This window comes from Psittacula echo, assembly GCF_963264785.1.
Source record: "Psittacula echo genome assembly, chromosome: 7".
NCBI lineage: Eukaryota > Metazoa > Chordata > Aves > Psittaciformes > Psittacidae > Psittacula > Psittacula echo.
In genome coordinates this window covers 1,106,886-1,125,333 of record NC_137740.1, presented here as the reverse complement: position 1 = coordinate 1,125,333, position 18,448 = coordinate 1,106,886, and the positions used below count along the sequence as shown (strand labels likewise).

The 18,448-nt window shown below is 45.6% G+C and overlaps 1 protein-coding gene across 1 annotated transcript in view; it reads right to left on the bottom strand.

The window, feature by feature from the left end:
• The window catches only part of NEGR1 (neuronal growth regulator 1), a gene marked incomplete at its 3' end in the record, with an annotated part of 269,840 nt that overhangs the window by 142,165 nt on the left and 109,227 nt on the right, over positions 1-18,448 (bottom strand). The window contains exon 2 of the mRNA XM_080623582.1: positions 3,435-3,667. Within this exon, the coding sequence (XP_080479708.1) occupies positions 3,435-3,667 (233 nt within the window). The remainder of the gene's footprint in view (positions 1-3,434; positions 3,668-18,448) is intronic.

Genomic DNA, 18,448 nt, shown 5'->3' with positions numbered 1-18,448 from the left:
TGATTAGAAGCATTGACATGCACAAGTCTCATTCACTTCCCTATCCCATAGGATAAATGGATAGATGACTACTAGTAAGTCTCTATGCAGGTCTCTCTAAATCACTTTGCAAACCCCAACGCTGAGTCAAGGCAGGATCCCACCCATATGGATTGAGTGACTGGCATGACTTGCACCCAATCCACCAAGCATCCATTGCACAGCTCATGCTTACACATATCTACAGTAATATCATAGTATCATAGAATGGTTTGGGTTGGAAGGGACCTTAAAGCTCCTCCAGCTCCAACCCCTGCCACGGGCAGGGACCCCTTCCACTGGAGCAGCTTGCTCCAAGCCCCTGTGTCCAACCTGGCCTTGAACACTGCCAGGGATGGGGCAGCCACAGCTTCTCTGGGCACCCTGGGCCAGCGCCTCAGCACCCTCACAGGGAAGAGCTTCTGCCTAAGAGCTCATCTCAGTCTCCCCTCGGGCAGGTTCAAGCCATTCCCCTTGGCCTGTCCCTACAGGCCCTTGTCCCAAGCCCCTCTCCAGGTTTCTTGTCAGCTCCTTTAGGCACTGCAGCTACTCTGAGGTTCTGCGGAGCTGGTGGTCCTTCTCTACCACTCAGAGGTTGCAGGACTGGGCTTTATAGGCACAGAGCTCAGCAGCTTTCCCCTCTTGCTAAGTGCTATGAGAACCACACAGGGAAAAATACAGGGAAAATTATTTTTTTCCTTTAATTTTATCTTGCAAATTGCTCCCTTGTTCTGACTGTGCTTCATGGAGCTCCCCCCTTCTCTTCCTACACAAAATATGCCTGAAATAGCATAGGAGTAACTGAATATATATATATATAATTAATTGAAATAATAATTGATATCGTCACTGCTTCTTCATTGCAGCTTCCATTGCAGATGGGATGCAAACACTTCTGCAATCTCTGAACAACCTCCCACACAAACAGCACCTTTACGGGGCTTCCTGCAGCAGCCACCTCTGAGGAAGGCTGTAAAAATGACCAAGTGTGGGGTTTTGCTAACAAATATGATAATGTTCTTGATGCAACAACCCCCCCTCTGCTTGGCAGAGCCACAGTCTCACATTCTGATGAACCATCGGGTCCTAAAGGTCCAGTGGTAGAAGATAATTAGCTTAAGAAGCATTTCCTATATGTTTGTAAGGGATTTTGGTGTGCCATATGGATTAATAGAGATTGCCATTTCAATGCTTCTGGTTTATAATCATAGCTTTATTACTCATAAAAATGCAAAAGAAAATGTTAATGATGATTACACCAAAGACTAATAAGTGAAAGCCTTGGGTTATACTTTGCATTTCTGAAGATATAAATGCAATCACTTAATAATTATGCATATTTTTAACTATTGGGTTATTATTTCTCTATGTGCTTGCAGTTAGCCCAATTAATTTTAAGCTCCTGTTTATATGTTTTAGACATGCAATTAATCTCCAATAATTTTTCTTAGCCCCTGCACAAGGGCATTAACTATTCCAGAAACGATTGGAATGAAGAATTGTTCACCTTGGGACAGCACAATAAATATCAGCTCCATGTGCTTAAACCAGACAAGGTTGTCCTGAAGTACTTACAACATTAAACTGTCTTATATCAATTTAGTTCTAAAAATGGACTGTTCTTATTAACAACATTGGGATCTGTGTGTTTTTTAGTGAGAAAACCAGTCTGGAATTCAAAAACTGTCTGGATTTTAATGCGAAAGCAGCTTATTTTGTCCTCACTTTATTTTGGCTTTAATGAATTTATATTGAGTTTCTAGAGTTACTAAAATTTCTATTTCTATGTTTGGAAAATCGCTTTCTGGTTCTAGCTTTGCTTTTTTTAGGCTGATGAGTTAATTCTTGGTTTTGTAATAGTCTTTGTCACGCCAGAGAAGAGGTGCTCAAATGAAATACTACATCTTTTGAATGCCAATCAAATCAACAGAAAACTTCATACCTAAAGCTTAAGAGGTGCAGGACACATCCTGATGGGGTATGAAGCACCCTGGTGAATCCCTCCTTGCAGCTGAGCTGCTCCTGGAAGGGGATGAGCATCCCGGGAGTATGGCACTGCACCAACATTGCTCCATCTGTACCTCTCTCAATTGGGCCATCATGATGCTGGGGACCTCAGCTTTAGCTCCAAGATGCCATTTAGATTAAGGGTAGTGTTGGCGTTAGGGTTCAGAGAGCCACAAAGCCTACAGCTCCAGGGACACCCGGGCTCCGAAAGGGTACCAAGAGAAGCACAGCACTGCACCAGCACTGCTCCTTCCACACCTTTCTCATCTGAGCATGGTGTTAGCTGGGGACCTCAGCCTCAGCTCCAAGATGCCATTCATCAGCTTAGGGTTAGAGTTCAGAGAGCCACAAACCCTGCAGCTCCAGGGACACCAGGGCTGCAAAACACACGCCAAGGATTTAGCATTTTTGTGCTTTCTTCCAAGCTGCCCTCAAGGAACTGCCTTGAAGAAACTCACAAAACAACTCGTCCTCCTTCAGAGCTCTTATCAGAAAGCCAGAAGGGATGCTGGGGTGCCAACACAGCTCATGGCCCTGCCACCTGCCAGCACTGCTTGACAGATTGAGCTCCTGCGCCTGTCTCACTGCATCCATCAGTCATCTTCGATTCAACACTTGTGTTACATGACCATCAAAGCATGGCTCGTGGCCTTGTTCCATGCCCTGGGACAGACAGGTCCTGATCACAACAACCCTCCTGCCATGTGCTGCGGCAGTGGCACTGCCTGTTTCTGAACACATCCTGAGGGATGTGAGGGTGTTTCTGCAGATATTTGGTATCAATGTCAAAATGCAAATGTTAAAATGTACACCTTCCACGAGCTCAGCACCTGATGATGCACCCGCACATGGTGGCTAAGGCCAAACACCAGCCAAAACAACCAAGTTTGGTGCCATCCAGAAGACCTAAACCAGCCTGACAGATACCAGCAGAGTACCGCCGCAGGGAACTGTACCACAACCATCGTACTGGTGTTTTCCTCTTGTATTTCTACATCTTGTTCCATTGTCAGTGGGAGTGAGGATTTAAACCTGGCTTTGGCAAGTTGGAGACCCTTCTGTCAGCTATCTACTTGGCCCAGAGCCAATGGCACAAACAACGTCTTGTTTGTATGGCTACATACAAACTACAAATACAGTCTATGTCTACATACATCCAAGAAGAGAGAAGGGAAAGAAGGGAGGGAAAGAAGGGAAGAGACGGAAAGAGAGAAGGGAGAGAACAGAGAGAATGGAGAGAAGGGAGGGAAGGGAGGGAAGGGAAGGAAGAAGGCAGGCAGGCAGGAAGGCAGGAAAAGAAGGGAGGCAGGATGCCTTAAAATATGCTTAAAAGATGACATTTGCCATCTATAAACTGATTTTTTCTAGTGCACCCCCAATAAGGATTTTCAGTTGGTTTAAGCACGTACCATGTACAGTTAAGTGCACCTGCTTCGTTTTAGGAGTGTGCTGAGTTTGCACAGAACAAGTGTAGGGACCGTCATCTGTCACATCGACATCCTGTATCTGCAGGCTGTATTCTCTTCTGTTTGCTGTGGCGATTGAAACCCGAGGATCTACCGACCACTTGTCACTTCCAGCGAAAATAATACTCGACCGGTTCAGCCAGGCACCTTTGGAAGCTCCATCCTCCAAGTAACACCTGGGGAAAAAGGGGAGACCATAAGTATGGAAAAGAGAGAGCTTCAAAACACCGCTAACTTGCTATTGATTTTCGGACTGAATACAGCTGCAGTATCTTAGAGTTGAACCTCTAAAACATGAACCATTTGTTAATTCACAAATCATGATAAAACAAGGAGCTGACTTTACAAACACACAATGAACATAGATATCTTTTTCTGCTATGTTCTTCCTTTCTGGCTTTCCTGCTGTGAGTGGTCAGTGGAGCAGTAGGTAGTGAGTCTCAGTGATTTCTGACCTAGGCACAATGACTCCATCGGAGCAGCCCCTTCTCCTCCAGCTTCAACCGCTATGGATCAGGAGTAGGCATGTGTGCTGTGCGAAATTACTCCCCTTGCCTAAGAAACAGCAAGCTTCAGCTTGCTTAGTTAAGGAACCAAGAGATTTCTTCCATCAAAAACTCTGAGGAGACCTTAGAGCAGCTCCAGTGCCTGAAGGGGCTACAGGAAACCTGGAGAGGGGCTTGGGACAAGGGCCTGTAGGGACAGGCCAAGGGGAATGGCTTGAACCTGCCCGAGGGGAGACTGAGATGAGCTCTTAGGCAGAAGCTCTTCCCTGTGAGGGTGCTGAGGCGCTGGCCCAGGGTGCCCAGAGAAGCTGTGGCTGCCCCATCCCTGGCAGTGTTCAAGGCCAGGTTGGACACAGGGGCTTGGAGCAAGCTGCTCCAGTGGAAGGGGTCCCTGCCCGTGGCAGGGGTTGGAGCTGGAGGAGCTTTAAGGGCCCTTCTAACCCAAACCATTCCAGGATTATACGATTCTATGATCTTAGAATCCAAAAGGATATATTTTCCTTTTCAAGGCATTATTAGATTTGTCATTGCTGATCATGTTCAAGACATCTTGTTTAAAGCAAACATACATTCAATTAGCATGGATTTCCCTGCTGACAGCAACAATGGAATACAAATCAGAGTCCTAGTAAGTATTTCTTAAAAGCTCTTTTGTATGGCAGTGACTCAGACAAACGTGATTTGTTTATTATGTCATACTTAAGCTTTTTCCCAATTATTATTAGAACAATAACAAATAACTGTGCTCTTTGGGGTACAACAGTCACCTCAACTGGAGCTCAATGAGCAACAACACCCCTACAATCGGCAGCAGATGTACTCCAGCCAGGTTCTTCTCCTTCTGATTTCCAGTTTAACAATATTCCCCCATAAACAAAGACTTTGTTTTCGCTAAAATGAGTAAAAACTGCAGCTGGAGAATGAAAACACATCTATCTGAGGAGTTTGACAGCATTTCTACACAATATCTCAGGGGGTTGAACATGGCACTGGAGATTGCTGGGGAATTGTGAGCTGAATGCACCTTTGTAGCCACTGGGAACAGGCTGAAACTAATCAGCTGAGAAATACAGGGAACAAGGTATATTGCAAAATCTCATTTGTAGTCCATTTCACCATCTGCAGAATCAAAACCCAGCCCAAGTATTAAAGGTTAATGTTAATTGAAAATCCTTTCTGTGGATATGTTACCCAAAAAAAGCCACCCAGGCAGAACAGAAGTAGAAGCTTCTCCTAAGGTAATTAGGCACTGCAATATGCTGCTGTTGTCAATAATTTGTGTTGCCTATTAGGAAACATTTGTAATTTCTTCCCTGAAATAGCTTTCCTTCTGAAGTTGCTCACTTGCACACTGGGACAAAGAGGGATGCATGTGAAGCATCTGATTAAATGGTTCTGACAAGTCCTAAGAGCAGCTCAGCATCAAGCACAGCCACTAAAACCTTGTGGGAAAAGAGGCAAGAAGCTGGTGCATCATGATGGAGGTACTTCCTAGCACTGTTCAGTCAACGAAAAGGGAAGGAGATGGCTGTTGGGGTGGGATCCCTGTGGATCCAGTGGGAGAATGCGGTAGTCAGTGAGAACAGGGTGATGCCAGAGGATGCAGAGCTGCACCAGAGGTCTCACACTGGTAGAGGCAAAGGAGCAGCCACTCCTCTACACACAGGGTGGTAGGATAGAAACAGTCCCAGGAGATACTCTCATTTTTAATGCAACCAATGGTTTTGGAGTAGCCATCAAACTTCTCTGTTGTCCGGAAAGAGGAAGTGACACTGGTGACAGGAGACAGAAAAGATGCTAAAGAAGGACACTAACGACCACTCCTCAATCCCACAGGCATTTCAAGTGATCAGTTGATCACCAGAGACCATCAATGTTCAACTGATGCTTGCACAATGAAGAGTATACGTTGTCAGTGCAAGCAAGCACAAGGCTGGCCTGAGAATGATCTTGAACCTCAGCCAGAACGATGATTTCTGTGAGCATCCAGGAGAAAGCATGAAACAACAGCAAGCGAGGAAAGGAAATATAATGATGTGAAACCCAGTAAACACCAGCAGAGCACAGCACTGTGTGAAGTATGAGAATACAATGAGGATAAAATCACTGGAGATACTTCAAGTACCACTTTGCCACAAGAAAATGTCATAAAAACAGGAGGACCAGACAAAGGAGATCATAGAATCACAGAATCCCAGGTTGGAAGGGACCTCAAGGATCATCTGGTCCAGCCTGTCCAGCCAAATCCTAACAGTGTCCAATGCTGAGGAATCACCACTTCCCTGGGGAGATTATTCTGATGGCTGATTGCTCTCAATGCTGGTTTAACCAGAGCAGGAGAAAATGGTGACAGCTTGGGTCAGAGAGCACGAGAAAACAGGGATAGGAGAAGCGTGTCCAGTAGGAAGTAAGGAGAGTTCCTCTCAGTGGCTGAGAAGTTAAGGGATAAAAGGACAGAGAAAACATGCAGAAGGAACTTTATTTCCATGAGCTGATGAATAAGACTGAACCTGTCTTAAGAAGGTGACATCCAGCTTATGGGAACAGGCAGAGCAGCAGTGAAGCCACGGGCAGAGAAAACCCTGGATGGACTCAGGTCTAAGAGCATGAAATTGCAATTTTAGGAGCATGTGTGGGTTTTTTAACCAACCTGAAAGTGGTGCTGTGTGACAGGGAAAGAAGAAATGTATTATCTACGTTTAAGGAAATGTGGAGAGTGAATCAGGTAGATTTCAGGCTAACCACTATGCCAACCACAATAGAATTCAGGGCTTTAAAACAACTTTCAGAGAGGAAGGAATATAATACAGAGTGCAACAGACTAATGGGACATTTTATTTGATAAAGAGGTTTTTACATGAAGGAAATCCAACAGAAGAGGTGAATGCAATAGATCTCATCTCTTTGAGAAAACATTAAAATAGCACAATTATGGAAACTGTTAGGTGGGAGAAAATGGGGATTTCGTAGCTGAAGCATATGGCAGTATTGTTTAAGGGGAAAAATGACATTCCCTTTAGGAATAAGAAACTAGAAGCATCAGGCTGACATTCTTTAGAAATGGAACATGAAAATAACCATTCATTTAATTAATGATCTCAACGTGAAATCTGAAAGGGTTCTGAAGGAAGCTGTATAGAATACAGGATAAAAAATCACAGTTTATGTAGCAGAGAATTGGGATGTCATGGGGAAGCATCTCTTTGAGGATGGAGAGCGCAGCAGATGTCTGTGAATCCCTGCAGGAGGAGTTTTGTAGGGTCTGGTTCCATTTGGAGAAGGAAGGAGCCACTTACAAAGTCTTACAAACATTCCCCAATTGATTCTAATGAACAGAAGACTGGGGAGAAGCCAAGATTCACTGTCATTATTCCACAATGGATTTCTTTTCTACTGGTATTTCTAGAGCAGCTGGATGCAGTCAGTTAGAAACGAGGTTCTGTGAAGGAAGCCTGCAGTTTCAATTGCCATTTACCATCTTGGATCACTGTGCCCTGGGCTGCACCCCAGAGCGTGAGCAGCAGCTCAGGGAGGGGATCCTGCCCCTCTGCTGCGCTCTGGGGAGACCCCCCCTGCAGTCCTGATCCAGCTCTGGGGCAGCAGCACTAGAGGGACATGGAGCTGTTGGAGCGAGGGCAGAGGAGGCCATGGAGATGCTGCGAGGGCTGGAGCAGCTCTGCTCTGGAGCCAGGCTGAGAGAGCTGGGCTGGGGCAGCCTGGAGAAGAGAAGGCTCCTGAAGGGGAGACCTGAGAGCAGCTCCAGTGCCTAAAGGGGCTGCAGGAAACCTGCAGAGCATCTTCTCCCCCCTTCTTCCAGCTTCCCCCAGCTTTATATGCTGAGTATGATATACAGTGTATTATATGCAGTCGGGGTCAGCTGTTCCAGCCATATTCCTCCACAACTCCTTGTGTACTCCCAGCCTACTCGCTGGTGGGGTGTTGTGAGGAGCAGAAATGGCCTTGACCCTGCTGAAGCACTGCTCACTGGTAACAAAAACAATCCTGTGTCATCAACACTGTTCATAGCACAAACCCAAAACACAGCCCAGCACCAGCTCCTGTGAAGAAAACAGACTCTATCCCAGCAAAAACCAGCACAGTCCTGAAGGTTCCCAAAACCTCTCAGTTCATAGAATTGTAGAATCAACTGGTTGGAAAAGACCTGTAAGATCATCAAGTGCAGCCATTAAACACAGCCCTTTTGATATCAAGTCTTTCCTGCTGAGCAAGGGTGAGATACAGCACTGGGGGAAGGAATGGGAGACCTCTCACTCTTTCACTTAATATACAAAGGTATTTGCCCCAAATGACGTTCTAAAACAAATCAGACATTTGGTTTATTTATTTGTAGGCACATGGTTATCATGGGTAAGATGAAAACCTGCTAAACCCAACTCTCTTCTCTACCCCACTAATCTGCAAAAGCTCTGCAGTATTCAACTGCCCTGAAAACATGAAAGCCAAGGGCTGAAAAGGGAGCAATGTTCAGCTGTTGAGAAACATTGTCAAGTTTGGTGAAACAGGTGTTTAAAATGGAGCTAGGAGGAAACATTCCAGTCTTGTTCAGACCTTGCTGAAGCATGCCGAGTTGTGGAAGCACACAGGTTTCAGTCTAAAAGTTATATCCCAAAGAAAGTTCTTTGCAAACTGATTAAATAGCTTAACTCGGACAGGCTCCTTCTCTATCTCAAAGCACTCTTTTTCTCTACGTTGAAAGCCCAGGAAAGCACCCTAACCCTGCGGGAGTGAACTGATAGGGAAATGTAGCAGGATTTGTCTGAGATCTTGTGCACAACAGCAGCCAACAAGCTGTGTTTTCCTGCTACACACGCAAGATGCAGGGGATGAAGTGCGTATTTACTCCATGGAAGAAGCAATTCAAATGGTTCATCTCAGAAATGTTTTCTAATCTAATGAATTTAATCCCCCTCTGTTTGCAAATCACTTCTCATTTCTGAAAACGTGGTTAAAACTCTCCTGCAGCAATTCAGACTGCACATTCACCCCCGTGTGTCCCTGGCAGTGGGAGGCAATGCTTCTGCACTGCAGTTACTCCAGAGGAACAGAAATAAGGACAAACAGGGACTTGATTCCATCTCTCCAGCTTTCCTGCAGCCCCTTTAGGCACTGGAGCTGCTCTCAGGTCTCCCCTTCAGGAGCCTTCTCTTGTCCAGGCTGCCCCAGCCCAGCTCTCTCAGCCTGGCTCCAGAGCAGAGCTGCTCCAGCCCTCGCAGCATCTCCATGGCCTCCTCTGGACTCTCTCCAGCAGAGCAAGTTTGAGCAGAGTTTTGATTTCATGTGATCGTATGAGGAGCTGGCCGCCTTCCACTACACTGCCCTCAGGACAAGTCAGCCTCAAGATGGGAGCCCAACCCTCCTCCAGCTTCTCCTAGGTTTAAGTTCCATCAGTACATAGAATAACACCAGATCAATGCAGAGTTCTGGATGAGAGCACACAAATTCCCATTGGGACCACAGTGCATGGTGGCTCCTGGCAGAGGTCAGCTCTGAGGCTGCCCACTGGAGCTCTGGTCCATCACTGCCCATCACCAGCAGAGAACCCAAAGCAAAGCATGCTGATGTTCAACAGAACCCAACAAGAAAACTTTTCCTACGTAATGATGGGTAATGAGCTATTGAACAGATGACAACCAGAAGAAACTTCAAACGTTCATGGCCTTCCCTCTCTTCCCCCTTTACTCTTTCCTTAAATTATGTTAACTTTAAAACTTTCTGCACAGCACAGAAGCATTTTCTGCAATGTAATGTTTCAAATCTATGCATAGGACCAATTATTTTTAGAGGTGAATAATAATACTGGAGCACAGTGAAAGAAATAACCATCATTAAATAAAAGCAACTTTTGCTCTTTCTACCTTTACATTGCTTGGAAAGGTATTGATTTAACTATAGCTGAACTCAGAAGATAATTCTTCTATTTTTAAACTTGGGAGATTGGAAAAAAGAACAATTTATTTTTAACTGATGATTGTAATCAGAAATTCTCTACTCAACATGCATAAAAAATAGATTTTAATGTTAAGTGTCGTGTATGGCTGAAGGTGTTTTATTATTTTCCCCATCATTATTAATGGGGATGATAGTCTGCAATTTGTGAGTATGGAAAAATATCCTCTCATCCAGCTTCCTGAAAGTTTTTAATCCTCTTTTGGATTCCTCCCACTTCCCTGCCTCTCCAGTCTATTATTTCCCCATAATTAAAACACAGATCTATTAATCTTTGTAAAAAACAGTTCTTGGTTGCTTAATTAAAGCTGCACACGGGCTCTTTTTTGAAGAGTCATCGCAGTGCAGTAGGGTTGGAGCGCCCACCTTGCTGCCCTTGAAGCAAACTCCGTGGGATTCACACAGAGCTTTCCCACGGCCCATGTAGCACCGGGATGTGCTGACATTGCCTGTCTCCAACAGCATCCCAAACCCTCTCTGGGGTTAAGCTGAATAGTACTGGACAGTCATTAAAGGGAAAATAGTCCTCATTCAAGTAGAACCAGCAACTACCATTATCCACACTTCTGGAGCAGCCACTTACTTGGCCCAGATTGTGAAGCTGAAAGGAGAAATGAGTTTAAAACTGTCTTGTAAATCTGTAGGGAAATTCAACACACACAAACCTTGAACTACACCCGGTCAGCCCCATGGGCCTCCATTTAGTGCTCCCATCTCATCCATGTCTGCTCTGGTCCCTCTCAGGATTGGATGGTGAAGGTGAGGAGAACAGGAAAAAGGCCAGGCTGGTTGGGAAATGCCCCAGGGGTTACAGGTCTGGCTCACAGCACAGCTCTGACTTAGAGGAGACACCAAGTGACACATTGTGAGACGCTTCCTCCATAAAACACATCCCCAGAATGGCAAGGCACATACCCCAGGTGAGAACATGATTCATCTCTGTGTAGGCTGGCTCTCCGAACCCATTGCAGTTCAGGTGAAAAGTTCTATCTCGTTTAGAGAAATCCTTTCATTTTGTTGAAAACTTGGAAGAATTTGACTTGTCTGCTTCTGTAGGGCTGGTGCTTTGGGAGCTGGAGGAGCTCACTTTAACGCCCACAAGGGATGATAGCAGCTCCCTTCCATCACCTGCAGTGGGCAAGCGTTCACCAAAGCAGATGTGAAACACTTAGCAGAGTTGGATTTGCTTACTACAGCATCTTTTTTCCCCACTGAAGTTGGTTTTGGCATTGAGTTATAACCGCTTGCCTCAGAACACAGGAAAACATTGCAAAAAACCACAGTGCTGCTAAAATGTTTCTGCTTAGAGGTGATTGGCTTTGAGCTAAGTAGCAAGGGGGGAGAAATGTGAGGGGCAGGGATGAGCATAGAAAAACACCCAGAAAATCAGAACATAGGATGGTAAATCCAAGCTCCAGAAGCAGCAAATCACACTGGGAACATGCTAAGAACTTTTGCAAGGTCCTTTTGCTGATAAATGTCTTCTTGGGTTCTCCATGAACTCTTATGAATAACATCTTCCAAGTTTTCTACACTAAGGAAATTCTCCAAACAACAAAAATAACTCTGGTGCAATTACAGGTGATCATTTTACGATCAAACTCACTTTTCTCATGTCTACTATAGCTCAAAGCTGTATGGAATTCTCAGAAGTATGGAATTCTCATAAAAGCCTGTGCAGCTACTATTATCACAGCTTGTCTCTAATTTACTTACAGAAGAGTCTCAGGCCATAGGGGAGCTGCTGACCAGGCTGGTACACACCAAGCCGTGGTTATCTCTGTGCCCAAAGCTCCGATCCCCACAGCTGACCCCATCAGCATCTGTGCCCACACAAGCTCAGCACACACAGGGTGCAAAGTAAAGATGCTGCTGCCCCAATTTCACAGTTTTCCCATGGAATTCGCCCGCTGCCAGGCCTGGATGAGTGAACACAAGGAGCAGAAGGTTGCTGGGGAGATTTGGCCATTGCTCAGCTGCAACCTCATATCTCTGAGGTATAGCAAGCCTTAAATACAGTGGAGGAATTGCACCCAGGAAGGAAGGCATACAGGGTACTAGCAACGAGACAGACTTCTTTCTTGTTAGACAGTTAGACAGTAATAGCAAGAAAGACTTAACAGAGTTTAAAAGACTTGATCTTAGGAGGACATTTTCTTTCCCTCCCTGCAGAGGTAACACTTTATTTGGGGAACATGCAAATGTTCAGTTTTCCTGCAGAGGGAGACTGTTCTGCCGTGAATGGGACAGAAATGTGCACAGATGGGCTCTGGAACGGCTGATGAACAGAGTTATGTAAAACAGGGGACACAAGCAGTAGGTTCAAAGCAGAGTTTAAAATCAGAGCCCCACAGCCCTGTCTGGAGCAGCCAAACCTGGCTGACAATAAGATACCAGCTTTGCTTTGCCTGGCACCTCCACTGTATGAAGCCCTTAGATCTGCCTTTAAAAATGCTCTGTGCTTCCAGCCTGACAGCGGCACTCAGTAGGCACACGGTGAGGTTCCTTTATATGAACATACATGTTCCCAGCACCCAGCACTGAGCCACCTGCATACTCCTGCTCACAGCAAAGAGAATCACAGGATCGCAGCCTGGTTTGGGTTGGAAGGGCACCTACAGCAAGCAGCAGGCTGGGCTGACAGTGAAGGAGCCAAGGATGCTGCAGCATCCCCTCCCCTTCAGGGCTGAACAGACCGGGCATGCTTGAGACATCTTACCCACTGCTTGCAGTCAAATTATTCATTAAGCACCATATCAATACTCTTAACTCATCATTACCTCCTCAAAATAAAGATGTTCTTCCAAGCCTACTCCCCCCATATCCCGTGGTTCTCAGCAATCCATCACCTCGCTTCCTAAAAGAGCAGCTCAGAACTGGAGATCTGCAAACTTAGGGAGAAACCAAGATAATTCCTTCAATATTTGCTGACCCGTGGACTTTTCCAAGAGGAGCAGAGAACAGTGGTTGTTCTTCCGCTGGCAGAGTGCCTGAAACGAGCAGGGATATGTGCTACCCGAATGTTCATGAGTAGTTCTCATGGCTGCTCTGCTCCTGTGCCATGTCCACAGTATGCATGTATAGTTCATTACCCAGGGGAACTGGGCAGATTTTCTTATAACTCACCATGGGGAAGGTGCAAGGTAGCTGCCAGGCTGTGGATGGACCACAAGACAGGGCAGGGAGAGAAAGCAGGACAGGACATAGGGAGGGAAAGACGAATGTATCTTTATCATGCATCACCAGCTCCTGGATTTTATAAACCCATTTGCATTGAGATGCTTCAAGACATTGTAGGATATTTGTCTGTGAGAAAACATGGATTGATCCCTAAATCTGAAACACTTTAAATGGAAAATCATTGAATGGCTTGTGTCAGAAGGGACCTTAAAGCTCCTCCAGCTCCAACCCCTGCCACGGGCAGGGACCCCTTCCACTGGAGCAGCTTGCTCCAAGCCCTTGTGTCCAACCTGGCCTTGAACACTGCCAGGGATGGGGCAGCCACAGCTTCTCTGGGCACCCTGTGCCAGCACCAACCAGTAGAACATTAATTATTAATAGCAAAAGTGTTTATTTGCCTACTTCTACATGAGTTTAAATGCAATTTGCTCTACAGGTGATGTTATTTCAGCTTTAATCTGTATGGGTTTCAACCTCAGTGCCTGTTGTTCCATCCCAGTTAGGTGAATCATGATTTTCACAGGGGTTTCCTGGCCTCTAACACTCATCACAACCACCAGCTATGACCATAATGTGCATTTCCCTCCTGCCACAAAGTGGCTTTTTTTGAGGGCAAGGACAGAGGAACTGTTAGTATCACAAGTTACAAACTACCCTGTTGTGCTTATTTATATGAAGATATTTCCACCCCTTTCACACATCTATTCTCATATTAAAGCAAATGAAACATTATAGTGTAAAGCTAAGAATTATTAGTTATTAATTATTTCATGAAGCACATAATTTTTCTCTTTGAAGGCTCAGAAACCACATCACACAATATTATTGGTTCCAATAGTCCTGGTTTTATTCTCTGTAACTCCCAGCTTAATCCTGTTATTTGAAATATTAAAAAGGGGTTGGCAGCTCCATTTGATATTTATTAATTCCTACAGATTTATGATATAGCGAAGCTGCCTTCCACATATTATAAAGAAGAAATTTTCCATGTAGAAAAGCAAGGAAACAATTCACTGCGTGATTTTGTCTTTATTATTTTGCACTTTCCTTAAAGGAAAGTGTCTCCTAAGGGAGAGGGATCTTTGAAAATTCAAGAGCCAGTGGTTCATTTCATGGGAATAGATAAATCACCTCTTTCTTCTGGTGGTGAAGCCAACCCAGATGGCAATTTCACCTCCCCTGCTTTTTTGCCACACAACACTGAAACACAAATTAAAGGAATAAAAAGCAACATAAGCTCTGAGACCACGGCAAAGCAAAGGATAATGCCCAAGGAATGAGGAAACATCAGGTCCAGGAACATCCCGTGTCACTTTGCAAATATTCAATATCACAGCATGCTATCGAAGGAGTCTAGCATCCAGAAATACAGAAGTGAATGAAACCAGCCATGATTTAATTAACTGCATCTATTTCAGTATCAGAACAGTCACTTTAGTCTTTGTTTTTCATGCTAAAATGAAACAAAGGTTGCTTCACTGACGCAATAAGCTCTGACAAAAAAATGAGGGCTTACAACAGGAGGCTATTACGGTAACGTGCACTCAGGGTAAAATAATGAGGGTTAGATGGCTCTTAAACTCAATATCCCCATAAATGCAGTAATTTGGTAATGAACAGAGCATCATGCTGATGCGGGGCTGCACTGTGCTACAGGATAGAGGAGAGGCTCATGGGGATCTGGCATCGCCTACGCACAGGGGAGAATGCTCAGGGAGAGCCTGCATTGGCTCCTAATGCTGGGAAATGCAATGCAAGGCTGAGGTCCTCACTACCTGCTCTGTGCAAAATGCATCACAGTGAGAAAATAATGTCTCCAGGCAAAGCAAGGTGTGGGTGCTGCTGCTCTGCAGTGCAGCAGGGAGAACGTCCCCTCTCTGTCCTCCACACACGAACACGAGCTGCAGCTGCAGGATTTCTTCAGAGACCCATAGAATGGTTTGGGTTGAAGGGAGCTTAAAGCTCCTCCAGCTCCAACCCCTGCCACGGGCAGGGACCCCTTCCACTGGAGCAGCTTGCTCCAAGCCCCTGTGTCCAACCTGGCCTTGAACACTGCCAGGGATGGGGCAGCCACAGCTTCTCTGGGCACCCTGTGCCAGCGCCTCAGCACCCTCACAGGGAAGAGCTTCTGCCTAAGAGCTCATCTCAGTCTCCCCTCTGGCAGGTTCAAGCCATTCCCCCTTGTACCATATTCAGGATTTATGTATCATGTTCTTCCTGAATAGGCTTAGTGAAAAAAACGTCTTTTTCCAAGCAAAAACCAGTTGGATTTTAGGATTTTTACAATTACATCTAGACCATGAGTAGGTGGGAGATAACTGTGTGCTGTGTCATGTCCTTTATTGGATCAGTATTGACCTGGTTCTCTTCTCCGAGAAGGTAATGCCAACCCTGCCACGCAATTCTCTCCAGGATGGTTTAAGTAAAATAATAGAGTTAATGACAGAATTTAAGCTACCTAGAGAGGTATAATTCATCATGGAGTGTTTCATGCCATTATCTTAAAAACATACAGTGTAGTAATCACTTCAAGTAGTGATAACACATAATTGTATGCTTCTCAGAAATTATAGGTGAATGGGAGTTGCAACTAATGAGTGCCAAATAGCAGCTCAGGAACTGCAGTGATTACAGAAGATGTGGTGATGAATGCATTTATTATTGGGGTATTACAAAGCTTTTTATAGCCGAGATGGCAAGCTTATAAATAAATAAACAGCCACAACAGAACCTGCAGTCGAACCAAGACAACTAAGTTATTAGCCTGCAGTTCAACCAGCATCTTTACAGCATGGTGAAAACAAACCAAAGCAACCCGCAGAAAACAAAACAAAGCAAACCAAAGAAAACAACCCAGAGACAAGGAAAGCCCCATGCAAGCATCTGCAGCTGTGGGCACAGCTGTTTTGCCACCGCTTATGCAAGATGCACTATTGGAATATTCCTGACTGGAATCCAAACTTTTACATCGTCCCGTGTGGAAAAGCATCACACACAGAGGAAATAATGAAAAGCAGCAAGGCCCCTTCAGGGTGTAAAGAAGGTGCTGCCCAGTATTAAAAGGCACTGCTGGGATCAGCCCTGACAGCTTTGCCTGCCTTGCAAAACCCTGCAGCACCCCATTCAAATGCTGGTCTGAATCTCCTTCCTCTGCAGCATTCACCATCAGAAAATGCTCCCATTTGACAACAGAAAATAGCATTATGCTTTTAGGGGTCTCCTTTCTCTCCAGGGCAGGAGGGCCAACAGCAGATGCATGAGCCCCATTTTGGGGTCACCCAACACAAACCAGCACACACTGAGGATGGGGACATGCATGGGAAAAGATCAAACTTGCACTTGGCTGGTGAGAATGAGCTTTTTCATTGATTACAGCAGAGGCCAAGCGGGTCCAGCCTCCCATTCCCTGTGGAGAAGTGTTTCATGAGCATCAGCTCAAATGCTTCTGCCAGGGCGGCTGCTGCCGGGTGCCCCACACGTTCCACTCGCTGTCGTCTTGATTTGCTTTTGTTTGCACACTAAAGACAGGAGTAACCGCGAGCACTTCAGAGAGGGAGAAGGCACATGAAACCGTGAGCAGAAAACAAGTGAAAATCAAACAGAAATGACTGTGGGGCTTGAGAGCACAAAGCAAACGCTCATGGGCTGAGCTGCAGCACAGGCTGCACCCTGTGCATCCCCCTGTACGTCCCATGAAATCCCTGCACTTCCTGCACCATATGAACCCCCTCCCTGTCCCCAGGTCAGTCATGTCCAGGAGGTTGCTGAGCCCCACCAGTGCCACTAAGGGCTCAGCACATTCCAATGTCCCTGCCTAGCTCAGCGGACTGGAGCAGCAGGTTAATGTTTCTGTGTTTGGAAGAATCCAGGTACTCTCTCGCCTTGTGAAATGAAGCAAATTTATTAAAACTTATTAAGAAGAATCCAAAAGAAAATATCCTGGCATTCTGTATTGTATTTTGGCATTGTTACAGATAACACATTCCCCTGCAGCAGCAATTCCTCTGCAGCCTGGCAGTGTGCTGTGTGTGACCAGCCACCGCTGCCTCTGTCACCACAATGAGAATAAGCCAAAAGGCAGAACAAGACAAGCACTGCATTTCTCTGATGTTTCTGACATTCCCTTAGATCCAGGTTTAGTTCCTACTCCAATCCCTGAATGATCTATGGATGAGGTCTTTGCTCCGTGTCTGGCAGAGCAGAGATTACACAGAGGTGTACAGCATCCCAGGTCAGTATATAACACATTTGGGAACATGCAGCTGGCAGACAAAGCAATTTCAACAACTCCGTTTTTGTGACAATATTGGAGAAGTTATCTTCACCTTTCTGCAGAGTGAAAAGACCATTTAAAAGTATCAAAAGCCTTCAGGAAATAGAATTCCCCACCCAAGCTAATAACTAAATAATCCATATGACATCTACTAGGGCTGAAGAAGCTGTGGCTGCCCCATCCCTGGCAGTGCTCAAGGCCAAGTTGGACACAGGGGCTCGGAGCAAGCTGCTCTAGTGGAAGGGGTCCCTGCCCATGCAGGGGGTTGCAACTGGGTGAACTTTAAGGTCGTTTCCAACCCAAACCATCCTGTGATTCTGTAATTCCATCTGTGCTTATCTCCTGGAACATTTTGTTTGCTGAAACACAATTTGGAATACTAGTATTAAAATAAAACATTAAGAAAGGCAAATGTAATTGTGCTGCAGTCCTTCTCCACAATGAATCTTTCAGGAGAAATCAGAACAACCTCTTTAGTTAAGAGGAAGAAAAGGTCATTGATGGAGCCACACTGGCTGATGTAAACGCAGGGACTTGGCACACAGATGTCTCAAGCTGCAGTTGCTCTTCGGATGAACTTCACAGATGCTTGCTCCATGGTACCACTACTAATACATTCCTAATAACATGATAAAACACCTCCCCAGGGGGAGATCTCAGCATGGTGCAACTGCACCTGAGAAGGGACCCAGAGGGGTCACCACTTCCTCCCCCTGACACGGCTCTTCCTCACGCCGCTTACATGAGGCTGGTGCAGCAAGAGGATGAGCTTGGGATAGGAACTCACAGCCCAGGACATGCTTTTGCTGATGCTGGATCATGTTTATGCTTGAATGGGCTGTAAAATACACCCAGTGCCCACCGGAGCTTTCCAGGAACAAGATCTGCACGTCTGGACTGAAAGGCCAAGGGGCTGCTCCGGCGGTACTGTATGGGGTACTGCCATGTGGGCTTGGAGCAACCTGCGCTAGTGGAAGGTGTCCCTGTCCGTGGCAGGGACTGGAACTGCATGAGCTTTAAGGTTCCTTCAA